At 45.5% G+C, this 17598-nt stretch overlaps 2 protein-coding genes across 4 annotated transcripts in view; one reads left to right on the top strand and one right to left on the bottom strand.

The window, feature by feature from the left end:
• HEATR4 (HEAT repeat containing 4) overlaps positions 1–8823 on the top strand; it is a 36646-nt gene extending 27823 nt beyond the window's left edge. For all 3 annotated transcript variants that reach the window (XM_044272653.1, XM_044272651.1, XM_044272652.1), the window contains 3 exons: positions 1412–1583; positions 4256–4317; positions 8192–8823. In XM_044272653.1, coding sequence (XP_044128588.1) covers positions 1412–1583; positions 4256–4317; positions 8192–8341 — 384 coding nt within the window. In that variant the 3' untranslated portion in view covers positions 8342–8823. The remainder of the gene's footprint in view (positions 1–1411; positions 1584–4255; positions 4318–8191) is intronic.
• A 728-nt stretch (positions 8824–9551) lies between these two features.
• Positions 9552–17549, bottom strand: HAUS2 (HAUS augmin like complex subunit 2). The gene is made up of 6 exons (XM_044272294.1): positions 17406–17549; positions 15949–16041; positions 13344–13413; positions 12886–13018; positions 11498–11606; positions 9552–11167 (listed from the first exon to the last, which is right to left on the bottom strand). The coding sequence occupies exons 1-6, from the start codon at positions 17490–17492 to the stop codon at positions 10982–10984; spliced, it is 678 nt and encodes a 225-aa protein (XP_044128229.1). The 5' UTR covers positions 17493–17549; the 3' UTR covers positions 9552–10981.
• Positions 17550–17598: the final 49 nt, after the last annotated feature.

Below are 17598 nucleotides of genomic sequence, written 5' to 3'. Positions count from 1 at the left end.
TTAGTTGGCTTACTGGGAAACAGAGAACCATATTGGACCTCTTCCTCCATAGTGCCATGGCAGTACCCATAACCACATAGAATCCTGGAATCTCTCTCTGCTATCCTGATGAAGCTATAGTATGTGTTTAAAATCCATGCACATCTATTGTCAGTATCTGATCAATGGGGTTCCACACCCAGGACTCCTGCTGATCATCTGTTTGAGAAGGCACTGGTCCTCGCAGTAGAGTTACGGCCTTCTCACAGCTTTTCTTATTTCATGTGATGTCACATTCATCGGTCACATCACCTAGATGCAGCTCAGTCCCATAGAAGTGAATGCGGTGCTGTGCTTGAGAGCTGGTGCCTTCTCAAACAGCAGATCAGCGAGGGTCCCGGGTGTTGGACACCCACTGATCAGATACTGATGACCTATCTAAACGATAGGTCATTAGTATAAAAGTCTCGGAAAACCCTTTTAAAATCAGTGGGTATGTGTGCTGTCTATGGAAAATACAGATAGCACGTCCATGAAAAACGGAAATGTGAAGGAGGCCTAAGGAAAAAAATTACATTTGTGGAAGAAATAAAAACACTGTTGCATAAGAAGTGTAGACATGTCCAGCATGTTTTCTAATAGGCCCTTTAGTCCTTGTGACTCAGAGACTTGTCCCATTACAGCAACTTACCAACAGGACTGGCAGGGGTGCGACTGCTGGGGTCACAAGATCACAAGAACGTGGGGTTGAATGAATTGGCGGTCACGCTTCATTCAGATCTATGGAACTGCCTGAAATAGCCGTCCTATAGAGTTGAATGGAGCGGCAGACATGCATGTGTGTCTGCCACTCCACTAAAATGGGGAGCACAGGCCCCTGCTCTTGTGATCAATAGGGGCCCCAGCAGTTGGACCCTCACCGATTAGACACATATAAGTCAGACACGATAAGTTGTCGTAATGGGACAAACCCTTTATGCTGATCACATCCAATTTAGTGTTGACAGAGCTCAGAAGCAAAAATTTAATAAAAACAGGTGTCCTAAGCGGACCCAATAAAGAAGACCTAAGCCAGGGATAGGCAACCTCTGGCACTCCAGCTGTCCAGAAACTAGAACTCCCACCATGCATATTTGCTCTGCTCTTCTGAGAACTCTCATAGAAATGAATGGAGCATGTTGGGAATTGTAGTTTCACAACAGCTTGCATGCGGAAGGTTGCTGACCCCTGCCCTAAACTGTAGAGCTGGATGCATAGTCAAAAAGTCCAATAACCCCACTTCAGACAATCAATTTGTGTGCTTTCTTTAAAAAAAATTCACATGTGTTTTCATGCTTGTAAATGTAATCTAGTATAGTTGTAGATGACGGGTCTCAATGATGCCAAATACTTTCGCAATAATATAAATATTTTTTTTTTTATGGGATCTCAGTTATCAAAGCTGTGTCAGAAGGAAGTGTTATTTCCCAGAGTGCTAAAGATGGATGAAGATCTGGCTTCAGGACATGCAGAGCTGGAGCAAGCGCTGCTGAACCCCCCTGACAGGAAGCACAAGATACAAGAACAGGGGCATTTCTGGGATATTGTCGGTAAGGAGTTGTCAGGTACGTATGCAGCCTTTCACTGTGGAGTTAGTGGGGTAAGGTTTTCTCTGCTTAAGACAATGGAGGTCATTTACAAAGACCACCACACCAGTTTTTGGCATAAAAACCGTCGCAAGACCCCTTTTTGCAACTTTTGAACGCCTGTGCGACAATAGTTTGTGGCAGTGGTGGAGGCCGGGCCAGGATATCAGCCCTGGCAGATTTGCTAACATTTACTCTAGGAAACGGGCGACCATGCAACCATCAGGAACGTTTGTGATAATTTGCCTGATTGTTGGCGGAGCAGTCATCTCCTCTGTATGGGGATGAATGATCGCTACTGCAATCGCCCATCCCCATACAGAATCATTGTATGACGGCAGCAGATCCCTTAACACAGGGTGAATTGCTGCTGGCAAATTATAATTTTATTTGCCACCTAAAAGATCACCCAAGTGTTTGCTCGTACGTCAGGTGATTGGCTGCGCCTTTATTTTCCCCAATCCTCGGCTTCTGTAAATGGGCCTAGTGAACTACAATAGTGAATCACAGAGGATCTGGAAAGGTCTCCTCATTGGCACCCGCTCCAGCAAGCTATATGCTATAGAAACTACCATATATACAATCACAAACAAGTGCCTTTAGACTGCCTGCACATGCTGCGGATCACATGCAGTTTCTCTGTACGGATTCTTGTGTGGAGAAACCACAGTGTTAGGCTACTTTCACACTAGCGTTCGGGCGGATCCGTTCTGAACGGATCCGCTCATATTAATGCAGACGGAGGCTCCGTTCAGTACGGATCCGTCTGCATTAATAACTTTAAAAAAATTCGCAAGTGCGCAAGTGCGAAAGTAGCCTGCGCGGATCCGTTCAGACTTTCAATGTAAAGTCAATGGGGGACGGATCCGCTTGAAGATTGAGCCACATTGTGGCATCTTCAAACGGATCCGTCCCCATTGACTTACATTGAAAGTCTGGACGGATCCGCACGCCTCCGAACGGCCAGGCGGACACCCGAACGCTGCAAGCAGCGTTCAGCTGTCCGCCTGTCCGTGCGGAGGCGAGCGGAGCGGAGGCTGAACGCCGCCAGACTGATGCAGTCTGAGCGGATCCGCCTCCATTCAGACTGCATCAGGGCTGGACGGCTGCGTTCGGGTCCGCTCGTGAGCTCCTTCAAACGGAGCTCACGAACGGAAACCCGAACGCTAGTGTGAAAGTAGCCTAATACAGTACCAGCAAAGTGTATGAGATCAGACCAACCTCATGTACACTTTTTCGTTCCGTACGAAAACTGACCTGCCGTGCTGAGTTAGAAATTAACAGCATGTCAGGGGGTTTTTTTTTGCGCTGATCTTTTGCTCGAATTTCTGCTTAAGTTCTGTGGCAAAACTACGTCAAATCCACACCAAAAACTGCAGATAGTGCGGATTTGTTGAGGAAATGCTGGGGAAATTTGTGCAGAATTTCTGCAAGACAGCCCGCATCTGTGTGCAGGTAGCCCTAAAGGGGTTAACCAAGATTAAAGGGGTTGGCCAGTTTATATTACTAGCTGTACATGTGTTGGTGACAGCACATGCATGCAGCTAGTAAAAAGCATGATTAAACTATCCGCACTGATGTCCGATAGTTTAAGAGGACCTGTCACCTCTCCTGACATGTCAGTTTTAATAACTACTTGTATCCCCTATGTAATAATTCTGGGGCGTCTTTTCTTATGGCTCTATGTTATGCCATTCTTCCACTTTTCTTGCTGGGAGGCGGGGGCGTAGCTATAGGGGGTGCAGAGGTAGCAGTCGCTACCGGGCCCAGGAGTCTGAGGGGGCCCAAAAACCCTTGTGCCACATAAGACACTGGCATTATAGAAAGTGCATGCAGGTCAATTTACACCTCTTGCTGAAGGGAAGGGGTTAGGTCAAGAATTTTGATTGAGGGGGTGCCCTTTCAATGTTTTCTTCTGGCAGCAGGAAAGCTATGTGCTCCCCTGCCCCTTGCCAACAAGGGAAGTGGGGCCCAAGCTGAACTCTTGCACCAGGGCCCATGAGCCTTTAGCTACGCCCCTGCCGGGAGGTACTGGCTGAGGGGGTGTCCCTGCACAGTCGGACTCTGGCAGCACTGATTGGATAGTGTCAGACTGTGCAGGAACACACCCTCAAGTGGTAACACCCATCTGTACCTATATCCATAAACTTCTATCAAGAATATTAGAAGAACAGCACAACATAGAGCACAAAAGATGCTCTAGAATTGTTATTAGATGGGAAATGCAAGTAGTTACTAAAACTGACATGTCAGGGGCACTGACAGGTCCTAGTCTTTAATATGAATAATTCATGTTTAGGGGATCTGCGTGCCGGTGCTACGCTGGGAACATGGCCGCTGATGGAGGATCCCATCAATCCGCAGCCTCTATTCACTTATACTGGAGACAGACAGGGAAACTAGCGCATGCACTTATGCATCATATGAGAGCACTTATACTGCTCCCCTGCTATGAGCACGTTATAGAATCGGTGCTTTCATCCATCTGTTGCGTGCAGCTCAGCAAGGGAACCCCAATAATCAGGTCGTCACTGATAGACCCACCTAATGGAAAGAGGTGGCAGAGCAGTAGCTAGAACTTGTCTCTTTTTGATGCTGGTATACAGCTTTACACTCTGTTGTGAATTGTTTTTATCCTTTATAATTTGCAGGTCAAAGCTGTCCATCAGCAATGTCTGGAATGGAGTACCAGAGTGCAGACTCTGAACTGCAGGTATAGTATGAGATCTGTGACAGGTGTGCATGCTACGGCTGGTGTATTACTGGTCACCACAAAACCGGAAAGCCAATTCTCACTGCATGTATACAGAGTTGGCCCATGTGTATTGATATTTAGAGGCATAACAGGTGACCATGAGGCCTAATGCAAAAACTTGATTGATGCCTCATTGGAAGGTTTTCTGGAAACCATCTGACATTAATATGGATTATGGGGCATATAAAGCTTGCCTGTTTTTGGCCATAAAATTAGACTGGCGTATATCATTTGCTGTCTTTCTTTTGCCGAGTATTTATTAAAAGTCGCACAGCAGTTGATGAATAAGACTCAGCGTATTGTTATTAGTCTGCCCTCTGGTGGTTGTTTTTCTGTTAAACAGGTTCAAAGTCACTTAAAGGGAACCTGTCATGTGGATATTTGATTATAATCTAACTAATTATATACAATCATTAACTACTAAAAAGTACCTTAGATGTATTCACTTACTGGTGTGACAGATGGTTACCTCATAATATACACACAAAGATGCCGCATGTTAATGAGCTGATTTGAGTCCAGCGTGATGTCATTGAGTCCAGTGTCATTCAGCAGCAGGTGGGCGGGGAGAGTCAGGAGCTCATGAATATTCATGACTCATTATCAGCTGGAGCTTTTCAATACAAGATGTTGGCAGTTTGACTGGGTCAATTAAAGAAAGTGACCCAGCATTTTGCTAAGAGAATCAGTCACTTATTTAAGTAGTAAATCCTGAAAAAAAAAAAAAAAAAAAGGCTGTCTAAAAACAAAATACAGGCGCAAACACTTTAGTAAATGTGTCCTACAATCCTTTTGTTCCCACAGGAGATAAACAGCCGCCAGAGGCATTCTCCTTTCTCCTCATTGACAACACATACATGCTATGCTCAGCGGAACGTGTACGTGTATGGGGAGGTTGAAAGAGACATGGAGGGGATTTATTAAATACCAGTATTTTGCACTGGTGTATGGCCCATGCGCTGCCGGCGGATGAGCCTTATTTATGAAAAGGTGAAATCTATGCCAGGTCTCTATGGCGTAAAAGAAGATAAATATGCCTCACTGGCCCCACCCCATTCTTGGGAGAGTGCGAGAGAAACGTCACTTGCACTTACATTTACGCAAAATTGTGTTTAAAAAGTTGTAAACACGAAAATGTTCTTTTTTTACGCCAGTTTCTGGCATGCAGGGAATTCTTCCCCCATACTCTCTTCTCTCAGTCTTTTACTTCTTGCTAACATCCATTTGGCAGGAGTCTGACAAGAGGAACAGGTCAAGGAGAGTTCACATCACCGTTATTCCTCCGTTCTTCTGATCCATCAGAAGAACAGAAAAATCAAGAAAAAACAGATCCTGTAAAAAAAAAAAACGGATCCTGCGCATTAGTTAGGCAGTACTTTTTTCTGTCTAAAAAGTCGCACAGCAGTTGATGAATAAGACTCAGCGTATTGTTATTAGTCTGCCCTCTGGTGGTTGTTTTTCTGTTAAACAGGTTCAAAGTCACTTAAAGGGAACCTGTCATGTGGATATTTGATTATAATCTAACTAATTATATACAATCATTAACTACTAAAAAGTACCTTAGATGTATTCACTTACTGGTGTGACAGATGGTTACCTCATAATATACACACAAAGATGCCGCATGTTAATGAGCTGATTTGAGTCCAGCGTGATGTCATTGAGTCCAGTGTCATTCAGCAGCAGGTGGGCGGGGAGAGTCAGGAGCTCATGAATATTCATGACTCATTATCAGCTGGAGCTTTTCAATACAAGATGTTGGCAGTTTGACTGGGTCAATTAAAGAAAGTGACCCAGCATTTTGCTAAGAGAATCAGTCACTTATTTATGTTGCCCTTAGTTAGGACACCATAAAACTGGTGACAGGTTCCCTTTAAGGCTACTTTCACACTAGCGTTCGATCGGATCCGTTCTGAACGGATCCGATCATAATAATGCAGACGGAGGCTCCGTTCAGAACGGATCCGTCTGCATTATTTTGGCATATAAAAGCTAAGTGTGAAAATAGCCTCGGACGGATCCGTCCAGACTTTCAATGTAAAGTCAATGGGGGACGGATCCGCTTGAAGATTGAGCCATATTGTGGCATCTTCAAACGGATCCGTCCCCATTGACTTACATTGTAAGTCTGGATGGATCCGCACGCCTCCGCACGGCCAGGCGGACACCCGAACGCTGCAAGCAGCGTTCAGCTGTCCGCCTGTCTGTGCGGAGGCGAGCGGAGCGGAGGCTTAACGCCGCCAGACTGATGCAGTCTGAGCGGATCCGCTCCATTCAGACTGCATCAGGGCTGGACGGAAGCGTTCGGGTCCGCTCGTGAGCCCCTTCAAACGGAGCTCACGAGCGGACAGCCGAACGCTAGTGTGAAAGTAGCCTAAGCCTCATGCAGATGTCCGTGAGATACCAGACTGGCATTGCAGGAGCGTACGGCATTATAGAAACCAATGACACCGTGCGCTCCTGCAATGCCAGTCTGGTATCTCACGGACCGTGTTCTACTGACGTCTGCATGAGGCTTTAGGCTGGTCTAATTTATTTATGCATGAAAAAGGTTGCATTTTTGTGGAAAAAAGTTGCATGTCTCCCGGAAAGTGCGACTTTTAATGCAAAAATGTCGCACTTCATTACTGAAAACAGATGAAGAAAAAGTACGCAAGCTCAGGAGTGGAGCAGAAATTAAACGTTTTTTTTTTGCCACAAATTCAGGCGTAAAAAAAGGTGCACATCCATAAATGGACTGGAAAAAAGTTGCAAAAGTTAGAAAACTTATGAATTAGTCTAGAAAAATCAAAATAGGCAAACGGGGAGCAAAAGCCTCAAAAACAGGCGCAATTTAAGTAGTAAATCCTGAAAAAAAAAAAAAAAAAAAAAGGCTGTCTAAAAACAAAATACAGGCGCAAACACTTTAGTAAATGTGTCCTACAATCCTTTTGTTCCCACAGGAGATAAACAGCCGCCAGAGGCATTCTCCTTTCTCCTCATTGACAACACATACATGCTATGCTCAGCGGAACGTGTACGTGTATGGGGAGGTTGAAAGAGACATGGAGGGGATTTATTAAATACCAGTATTTTGCACTGGTGTATGGCCCATGCGCTGCCGGCGGATGAGCCTTATTTATGAAAAGGTGAAATCTATGCCAGGTCTCTATGGCGTAAAAGAAGATAAATATGCCTCACTGGCCCCACCCCATTCTTGGGAGAGTGCGAGAGAAACGTCACTTGCACTTACATTTACGCAAAATTGTGTTTAAAAAGTTGTAAACACGAAAATGTTCTTTTTTTACGCCAGTTTCTGGCATGCAGGGAATTCTTCCCCCATACTCTCTTCTCTCAGTCTTTTACTTCTTGCTAACATCCATTTGGCAGGAGTCTGACAAGAGGAACAGGTCAAGGAGAGTTCACATCACCGTTATTCCTCCGTTCTTCTGATCCATCAGAAGAACAGAAAAATCAAGAAAAAACAGATCCTGTAAAAAAAAAAAACGGATCCTGCGCATTAGTTAGGCAGTACTTTTTTCTGTCTAAAATAACGGAAATCAGACAGAAATGGCTCAAATGAATGCTAAATGTGCATAACTGATGTACAGGATCTGTTTTTTTTGTTCTTCTGACGGAAGAACGGAAAAATAACAGTGATCCCCCAAACTTGGTTTGTGTTCTGTTACTTTGGAGAGACATAGATTTCCAAATGAGCCGCAAAATGGAGGGATATTATATGTTTAAATTGTGAGCCCCACAGGGGACTGGAAGAGATGACAATGAATTGTTGTACTGCACTATATACATAATGTGTAAAATATCAATGTGATGCTGTAAATATGTTTTCCAGGTACTAATGGAGAATGACTCAAGACCAGGGTCTCATCAGACAGTGAACAGTGCACATACTACATCTGAGTTATCAATTCCTACAGCGGGAACGGAACACAGCACAGATACGTTACATTCTAACCTGATGTCAACTCCAAGGGTGAAATAAAAACACTGTGTCAGCCCTACCTCTATAAAGTAAAACATTCAGTACGACAAAGTATGAAAGGAATTTGACCATGCTAAACTTAACCAGACTAGGTAGGGGCCAGGTACAGCAGGACAAACATACTTTTTGTGGAGTGTTTTTTATCGGAAGTAACGTGAATATGAAGTTTTGTTCAGCTAGATTCTTCTCTTCTGCAAGTCCTCTGGAGGCGGAGTTTCGCAGTGACATGTCCTCTGCCTTCAGCTTTTCAGTCCCTCCCCTCGGCCAACTGTAGTGGTCACCTGGCTGGACAAAAGTCCTGCCGCTAGGGCACTTAAACTTGGCAGAATAAAACTTCATATTCACCCTGCTCATAAAAGCTCCACAAACAGTATATTTGTCCTGCTCTGTCGCCAGCCCCAACCTAGTGCCGTTAGCAGTTTACATGGTCAAAAATGCTGACATTTCCTTTCAGAACATTTTGCCTGCCTGCTGTCACCACTGGGGGGGGGGGGGGGGGGGGGTGCTCATTGCAGAACGAGTTATACAGTGCTTATTGAACTCAATAATGCATCTATCTTTATTGAGCTTTGAACCAGACGGAGTTGTATAATTTCATTCTGTTGCATTATGGGGGCGGGGGGTTTGGACATCTGTAGCCGGAGTTACATTTTTACTGTTGTTTCAGCAAATAAAACGGAGTAACTTTTTATTCTGTTATGAAAATGTATACAGTTCTCTAGGATGCCTTCTGTATAGATTTTTGACTGTTCGTAAAGGGGTTGTGAAATAATATATATTTTTTTTTTTGGCAAACCCCCCTCCACTTAGCCAGACCTGTAAAGGAAAGAGGACTTCCCTTCTTCCCGGTACGGGCTCCACCTCCAGGCCTGTGGTCCTCCACTGGACTACCGCAATCCGGTTCTACATCTTCGCAGCCAATCACTAGTCACTGCGGAGACCGGATCCCCTTGTGTCATGACCTAAAGGAAGCTGGTCACCCCCGCAGCCAGTCATTCTTGCACAACCCCTTCTGAATGGATACCTTTATGGTTTGCTTCCAGAGGATTAAAAGACGTTGCGGCCATCTGGTGGACACCCAGGTGCTCGCTTTCTTACAAGACACGGGTCTGGTAGTTGTAATGAGCCAGGCACCCGGGTGATAGACGTGTATGTATCATGGCGATGGAGCAAAAAAATATTCCAGAGAGCACACTTCTCCACACATCAGTTTATATGCAAAGTTTAGATATTTAATATTAAAAATGTATGTACAAATAGCAAAAGTAATTAAATATATAAATGACTTCATATCTTTGAATGTGAGTGGAGAAGACCCAAATGTGTGTGATCTAGTAATTCCAAACCATTGCCAAGATATGAAGCATAACACAGAGAGATGCTAGCTTTATTACATTTGTGATTGTTATTCGTAGCTATTCTATATGTAAGGGGTTTTTTTTGGGGGGGGGGGGGGGGGGGGGAGAGAATCAGTTTTCGACTGGTGCGCGGACTAGGTAGGCTACGGACCTATTGATACTAATTGTAGCCATTACATTGGGAAACTAGTGCTGACTTTGGATTAGGTTGGCTGCCTCTGCTGGGTTTACGGGCAGGATAAACTGTTAAAAATGTGTAAGACTGCGTTCAGACACAGTTTTCTTTGGCGTGAATTTTGGTGCGGATTCCACACCGAAATATCATGCCATCCACTTCCTGTTGGTTTCAATGCGAAAACCACATGATAATTTATGGTTAAAAAAAAAAAAAAAACATTGTGGGAAAAAAAGCCGTGGCATGTTTATTCTTGTTGTGGATTTCAGGACGAATCCACATCCAAAAATCCCGTCAAAAAAGGTAAAATTAATAAAGGAAATAAATTTGAAGCAGATTCTGCATCATGTTTTGCAGCACAGAAAAAAACTCTATTTAAACTCAGCCTTAGTGGGATGTGGGATGGCCGTGCAAAACACAGATCCGCTAAAATGCGTGTACACCGCACCTTGAATTCATTGGGTCCACAATCCGCAAGATGCAGCGAAAAATAGGACGTGTTCTATCCTTTGCGGCACAGAGGCATGGACAGAAGGGCTTCCGTGTGCCTTCAGGTCTGTGCCTCCATGCTGCAAAAGAAAAGAACGTGTCCTATATTTCGCGGGTCAGAGGCTCGTTGAAGTCATTGGGTCCGCACCACGATGCAAGGTGCACACAGCGGGTGCCTATGCTTACCGGATCCGGTTCGGGCACGGCCGCCCCACAGTTATGTGAATGCATCCTTATAACGTTTGATATTAAAGCGGATGTCCCATTTCACAGTTTCCACGGCAAGATGGAACTAAGCACTGACCTCAGGAGGCCAGGCTTACAGAAGCTACTGAGCAAATCCCATTGTAGTGAATGGAAGCTACGCCAATAGCGTAGCAAAGAGAGCAAGGCCGTTTCTGTCAATCGGGGGTTACGGAAGCAGCCTAGCTTGTTCCGCTATGCTGTTTGTGTAGCTTCCATTCACTGCAGTAAGAGCTATGGAAATAGCGGAGCGACGGCCCATTAAGTTCCCATTAAGCCCGGCCACCCAGGGCCAGTTGAAACTGCGAGACAGGACAACCCCACTAACTCCTTATCTACTGTCTGAGCAATGTGACATCACCGCCAAACTGCTAACTAGTGGTGGAGATTTTCAATGGACAGGTAAGAAGTAGATCCTTTGATACTGCTGGAACTTTCTTCTGCGTTAACCTGGAAGTTTCCCTGAAGCTGTTTATTCTGTGTCTCTCTCCACGTCAGAATCTGTTCAGTCACCTCCTCTAGATCTGCCTCGAGAGCCTCCATTCTGACCAAGGCGTTATCCTGAAACAAGACGTGGCGCGTTAAAGGGGTTGTCATAGGACGGATTACACATGTCTGGTCACTGGGGGCCCCCCCGTCAATCACTACAATAGTGGTTCTCGGCTCCCCATTCCTGTTTACCGCACAACTGCAGTGAAGAGGAGTCTGAATGGGGTGGTGGTGGAGCATGAGCCCTACTGCTCCATTCTGTGTATAGGGGCCTAACGGAAACAGCCTAGAGATTGGAGGGCGTCCCAGCGATCAGATTATTATAAACCATCCTGTGGGACGACCCCGGTAATATTTACAATCCTCCGATGTTACTTTCTTGGAAAATTAACTTGTCCTCACCATGTTCTTCACACAGTCTGGGATCTGGGGAATGGTGTGGATGGTTTGGATGTAGACTTCCAGCTTCTCAATGAATTTAACAGCAAGTGGTAAGAGTTCAGAGACGAACCTGGAAAGAAGGAAGGGAGATGTGCTGAAACTGAAGCTGCACGTAGATACAGCAGCCTCATCAATGGTGGGGATTTTGGGATGTATTGCAGAAATTCTGTGGATTTAACCCATTTCATAAATTTGGATTTACAACAGTGAAAACCTGCTGGACATGTGGAGGTAAGGATAGTTACCCGCTCCCGCTACTTAGTTCCGATTCCTTCCATTCATAATGCTTCGGTCTCCACTTCTCAACCTCCAGCATGGACGGGGGTTACGTGTGCCGCTACAGCCAATGACTGGCCGCGGGGTTGACGTGCCCCCCCAAACGGTAAATGATGCAGTGACCAGTCATTGGCTGCAGCAGCACGCGTGATCCACACCGGAAGTTGACAAGCAGGGGATCGGAGGATTTCGAAAGGAAGGAGCAGGTAAGTGTGCTTCTCTCCACAGGTCTGGGAGGGGGGTGGCCTGTGCTGAGGATAGGTCAGCAGTATCTGAATCTCCAAAAAATCCCTTTAAGGGCTGTTTCACACGAGTGGATGTCGTGCGTGTCATCCGCAGCGTGAATGACAGCCAAGCCCCGCTCTGGACAGCAGAGACACGGAGCATTAACATGATTGATAATGCTCGGTGCCCCTCTGTGATCTTTTTACTACAAAATCACGATGACAACTTTTTCTCACTGTGATTTTGTAGCAAAAAGATCACAGAGAGTCATGGAGCATTATCAATCATGTTAATGCTCCGTGTCTCTGCTGTCCGGAACGGGGCTTGGCTGTCATTAACGCTGCAGATGACACGCAACGCACGGTATCCGCTCGCGTGAAATAGCCCTAAAGGGGCCTGTGCAAACAAGAGTCACATTAGTCAATGATTTGGGTGGGGCTGGTCAACTGGCTAATGTGTGTGGAAATGTCCCATCTCTCCCCAACAAATTATGTACAGCAGTGTTCCTCAACTCCAGTCCAACTATTGATCATGATTTGAGAATATCCCACAGAATGACACTAATTATATCACCTCCTCAATGCCAAGGAAATCCTGAAAACATGACCAGTAGGTGGGCCCTGAGGACTGGGGTTGAGGAGCACTGATGTAGAGGGAAAGAAGGTTTGGGCATGTTGAATCTTTACATGCCCAGGCCCTTTGTTCCCTGGGGTGAGGTGTCTGGCAGTGGCTTACTCCCCTCTACACTTTCTAACTAGCTGAGTATGCATGTGCAGAGGGGGTTAATGAGGAACAGCTACTGAAGGACTAAGCCAACCTGTAGTTGTAGTTCAGTACTAAGAACTTACCTGTGGTAAGATGCCTCGATGGGTAAATTCTCTTGGCACAATGGCTTAGCCAGCCTCTGCCTCAGACTGCGTTTCTCTCTTAGTACCGCCTCCAGGTGGCCATTTATTGCTTGCAGGGCATCATATTTCTGATCTGGAAGTTTTAAAAAGATATGCGAATGGATTTATAGCGGATAAGTCCAAATTTCCAGGGTTCTGCCATTATAAAACTTCAATAGTGGTAGATGGTATACAAGATAGCCATAAAGGTCCCCAGCTGTGCAAGTACATATCATGGTGCAATGCCGGGTGTTCTCCACATGCTGCAGCTCATCCGCATTCCAGCAAATGCTGCAATACCAGCCCATGGACAGGAGTGGCGCCATAAATCAATCACAGTCCTGCCCCTCTCCTTTGTCAAGACAGATTAGTTACTCTGAAGCTAGGATCAGACAACAAGGACAGTGAAAAAAACTTACTGAGGAAGAACGAGTGAGCGATATCGGCCGTCTCCTTCTCCAGTCTCAGCATTTCCAATTCCAAGGTCTTCTGTAAAGCCAAAATATATAGAGGAGAGCCTTTAGACATGGGAACCGCGTCTAAATCCTAATGAAATCCGTTAGCTTAAGACAAATCTGACATGTGTGAATATATACTCTTGTTGAACCAACCCCCCACCACAAAACACCCCATCTCCACCCCCCACCCCAACACCCAGAAAATACCTGTAATGTGTGGAGAAACCTGGTAGCGAGTGTTCAGTTTCCCTGCAGCGCCACCATAGGGGGAAATTAAGCATTACACAGTGTTCATTCACATTCAATGAGTCTGTGTAATACAGGACAGGTCCTCCTCTTTGTAACCCTCTAATAGCTCACAAAAACCTGAGAGGGTGGATAAAACAGGATTTTTTTTTTTTTTTAACTGGACAACCACTTTTACGGTAGTTTTCCCTGGATAATGTGGAAGTAGCTCAGATGTTGTGGGCCCCAACTGAGGGGTTAAATGCCTGTGATCGGTGATACCGCCGATCACAGACAATGCCTTCTGGTGCCTATAGTGTAAAACAGTAGGCACCCAGCACCCACTCAGGTTCTGGACAGGTGCCATGTTTCAACCCCAGACTTCTGGTGTATGTGTACCGCGGTCGTCAATAAGGGGTATGGTATATCTATCTAAAAGAAGTGCTAAGTAACCAACAAAAGTCTCAGAAATATGAATGATGAGGATCCATAGATATGCAACCCCTCTCTTTTTGTGACTGGTCATCTTTCTTCCCTCAGACAGGAACATCGCAGGGCCTATTAGGGCAAGGATCATCCTCATCAGGGCAGCTGTCCTGCTTTAGACATGGACACCCAGGGAGACAGTAGGGTGTGTAATTATTTTACTCTATTCTATATCCTATTGGTCTCTGACCTACTTTAGTACAATCCCATTGTTTAATCCTGTCCATATATTTCTTAATCTTTTAGAGCAGAATTAGGGATTTCGAGGTTTAGGTTCCAGATGGTAGCTATAGTCCTTATCAGGGCGGGTGTTCCGCTTTAGGTAGGGTTGTCTGTGGACCCTGGGACCCACACCTATCTCCAAAACGGTCCTCCTTAGGTGACGGAGAGCGCACCACACAAGTGCAGTCATGCTCTGTTCACTTCTATGGGCGTTCTGAAAATTGGCAAGCGCTGGCTGTCCCATAGAGGTGAATGGAGGGGTGGGTGTGCATGCGTGGTGCATTCTCCATTCACTTCTATGGGAGTTCTGAAAATTGGTGAGTGCGCTCCCATGGCCATTATCGAAACTCCCATAGAAGTGAAAGGTGATCACACTGCGCATGCGCAATGCACTCTGCTACACTACAGGGGGCCCGTACTGGAGACACAAACAGGTCCCAGAGGTGGGACTCACACCTATCTGACATTGGTGGTATATCCAGCGATGTGCCACAACCCCTTTACGTTTTAGGTAAATAATTTTCTTTTTGTGATTAATATCTGCAAGGGTCACATTAAAGAGGACCTTTAATGGGTCCAGACATTATGAAATAAGTAGGGGGTTGTGTATGGTATAATTCATGGATGTGATATCGCTTACTAGTGTGTCTGTCCGGCGCTCCGTTCCTTCGCTGTGGCCCCCGTTCCCTTTGCCCGCCTGATATGCTAATGAATAGCATCGGCGCAGGGAGGAGGAGACTGCCCTGTTTCTCAATGGGCGTCTCCTTCTCCCTGGCTGTAGCACGTTCCAATTACAGCGGAGAGCGTCACAGCCAGAGAGAAGGTGCGGGTTTTTTTTCTCCCTGTGACTCCAGGCCATTTGGGGGAATTTTTTTTATTATTTTTATAATTTTTTCAACTAGTATTTTTATTTTTTTGGAGCCCTTTTCTCTGTACAGGGCTGAGTTTCTCTAGTAGCAGGATATGAATTTTCTCTCTGATCCGTCAGGTAGCTCAGCTGACGGCTCCTTATCTCTGACCTTATAAACACTTTTTATAGCTCAATTCTTATCTTACTGATAATGTGGCTTAAATAAGTGTTTATGACCCCTTAGTAATTTAGGCATAAGGTTTATTAAAAGACCGACACAAAGTGAAAGTACAAGTACACAGCTAGACAAACAGTTAACCCTCTGTGACAGAACGGCTCAATATTTTTAATAAAGACCAATAGAAAAAATTATTTTTGCCCAAAATAAGTAAAATGCAATCATAAAAAAAATTGCCCCTGAAGGTGTACATAGCCTTTAAAGTTCAGCTTTCCTGGACAGCGGATTCTTAAAGGGGTTATCCAATTTCACAACAGCGGGCCGGGCCCCTCACAGGTAATATACTTACTCCCCACCGCCGCTGCTGCTTCTCCCTGTACACGGATGAATACGGTGTCGGATATTTTTATCTGTGTACAGGGAGAAGCAGCAGCGGTGGTGCGGGGACCAGGAGCGGGGTAAGTATATTACCTGTGACGGGCCCGGCACATGGGGGGGCTGTTTGTGAAATTGGATAACCCCTTTAAGCACCATGCTGCTTCTCCTCATGCCACCCAAACCATCACAACCTCCCGGGTAACCAAGAAGATGGAGCGAGACCTCACCTGGTTGATTTCCGCCTTGAGTGTAGAGATCTTCTCCAGCTCTCCTACACGACTGAAGCACGGGGTCTCTTTCCATGTCTGGTCGAGGGCATTCTAGGTAAAATAAAACATATTTTTTTTGCATTGCTTTATTTTATTGTATTGTTTACACCGTGCACATTTCACACCGAGTAATAGTTGTTCAGGTTATTTCAGTCTTGTCGATACGCAAAGTATGTGCAATAAAAAGTATTTTATGAAAAATAATCACTTATTTTTGTGAGCTTTTTTCAATCTAATTTTTTTTTTAACATTTTTAAATTATCCCATTAAGGAATAACTTTCTTACAAAATTTACCGTATTTCCCGCACCATAAGACGCACCTAGGCAGAGGAGGAAAATAAGACAAATATTTTTTATCAGAACTTGTCCTGCTCCAGATGGCGGCCCCACTTGGGTCATCCACTGCGCTCTTCCTGTAGCACTGTGACCTGACGTTGCACAGTGTCCTGATGCTGTCATCACGGTAGGGCGCGGGGCCCGGAGAAGACCAAGGAGCGGTGAGTAAAGCCAGCACCCACTATATTCACTGCTCCCTGGTAGTGTTGAGCGAATTTGTGTTTTAAGTTCGGCGTCTAAAGTTCAGGTTATCAAAGAATCCTGTTATGCATTCCGCTACCACGGACCATAACGGAATTTAGAATCCATAACGGGATTCTTCGATAACCCGAAGACGAACTTTAGACGCCGAACTTAAAACACAAGTTCGCTCAACACTACTCCCTGGTCCTACTGCGCTAGTGAGCACTTCCATAAAGCAAGCCACCACTAGCATTGCATTATAAAACCCACTGCCACGGTCCCTCCTCTTTTAGTGGAAAAATATTGTATTTTATTGTTACACTGTATTCACATACTCCTGTAAGCTAATGCATTATGCTTTGTGCCTCTATGGCACCGGCTGCAATTAGGGTAACACTAGCCTGCCCGAACAGCAGGATTACTGAATTTACAGCCCTGGGGTCCTTTCCAGGTCACCAGGGCTGACTGCAGAGGGCTTACCCAGCCTCCGATCACATCACTGGGACCCAATTAGAGGGGGAAATGGACTTGAATCATGGTGCAGTCACAGACCGGCAGTCAATGGGTTAACAGTTGGGATTGGAGCTACCTCTGATCCTGGCTGTAGAGTATAAGACTCTGAGCTGTTAGTTATAGTTGGTTGGTAGAGCAGGAGCTCAGCCCCCTCTATCAGACAGTGGGTGGACCTTAAGGTCTTCAAAAACTACATAAAAAAAAAAACTTTGCAAAACCTGCAAGTGTGACTGGAGCCACAAGTATATAGGAAAAGCAGGCTTGGAAGTCACCCCTGCAACTTTGTAAGGATGTGCACAATGCACCTCCATCGTGCGATCACCTACCTGCCGGTAAGTGTGTATACAGTACATATATATACATGCCTCCAAGGCTGCGGTACCTGTGACAGAACTCCGGCCCCCAGACACCTCTCCATCAGTAACGCAGCTGCCGTCGGCTGCACCGGATCCCAGGGATTAGTGGCCATTACCGGTCAATAAAATAAACGTCCGTACAGACCGAACTGACATCTCCTGCCCTGCAAAGCAAAAGAGAGCGCTAAGCGTGAAGCCGGCCAATCAGAAGCGTCTGCT

This window comes from Bufo gargarizans, chromosome 11 (assembly GCF_014858855.1).
Source record: "Bufo gargarizans isolate SCDJY-AF-19 chromosome 11, ASM1485885v1, whole genome shotgun sequence".
Classification (NCBI taxonomy): Eukaryota; Metazoa; Chordata; class Amphibia; order Anura; family Bufonidae; genus Bufo; species Bufo gargarizans.
This window is presented reverse-complemented; position numbering and strand designations above follow the sequence as displayed.

Excerpts from the sequence above, each read along its gene's own strand:
- HAUS2 (XM_044272294.1), bottom strand. The coding sequence starts at position 17,492 with ATGGCCACTAATCCCTGGGATCCGGTGCAGCCGACGGCAGCTGCGTTA. Across the intron at positions 16,042-17,405 it reads GGGCCGGAGTTCTGTCACAG|AATGCCCTCGACCAGACATG; the intron begins GTACCGCAGCCT and ends TATTTTACCTAG. Across the intron at positions 11,607-12,885 it reads ATCGAGGCATCTTACCACAG|GTTCGTCTCTGAACTCTTAC; the intron begins GTAAGTTCTTAG and ends CCTTCTTTCCAG.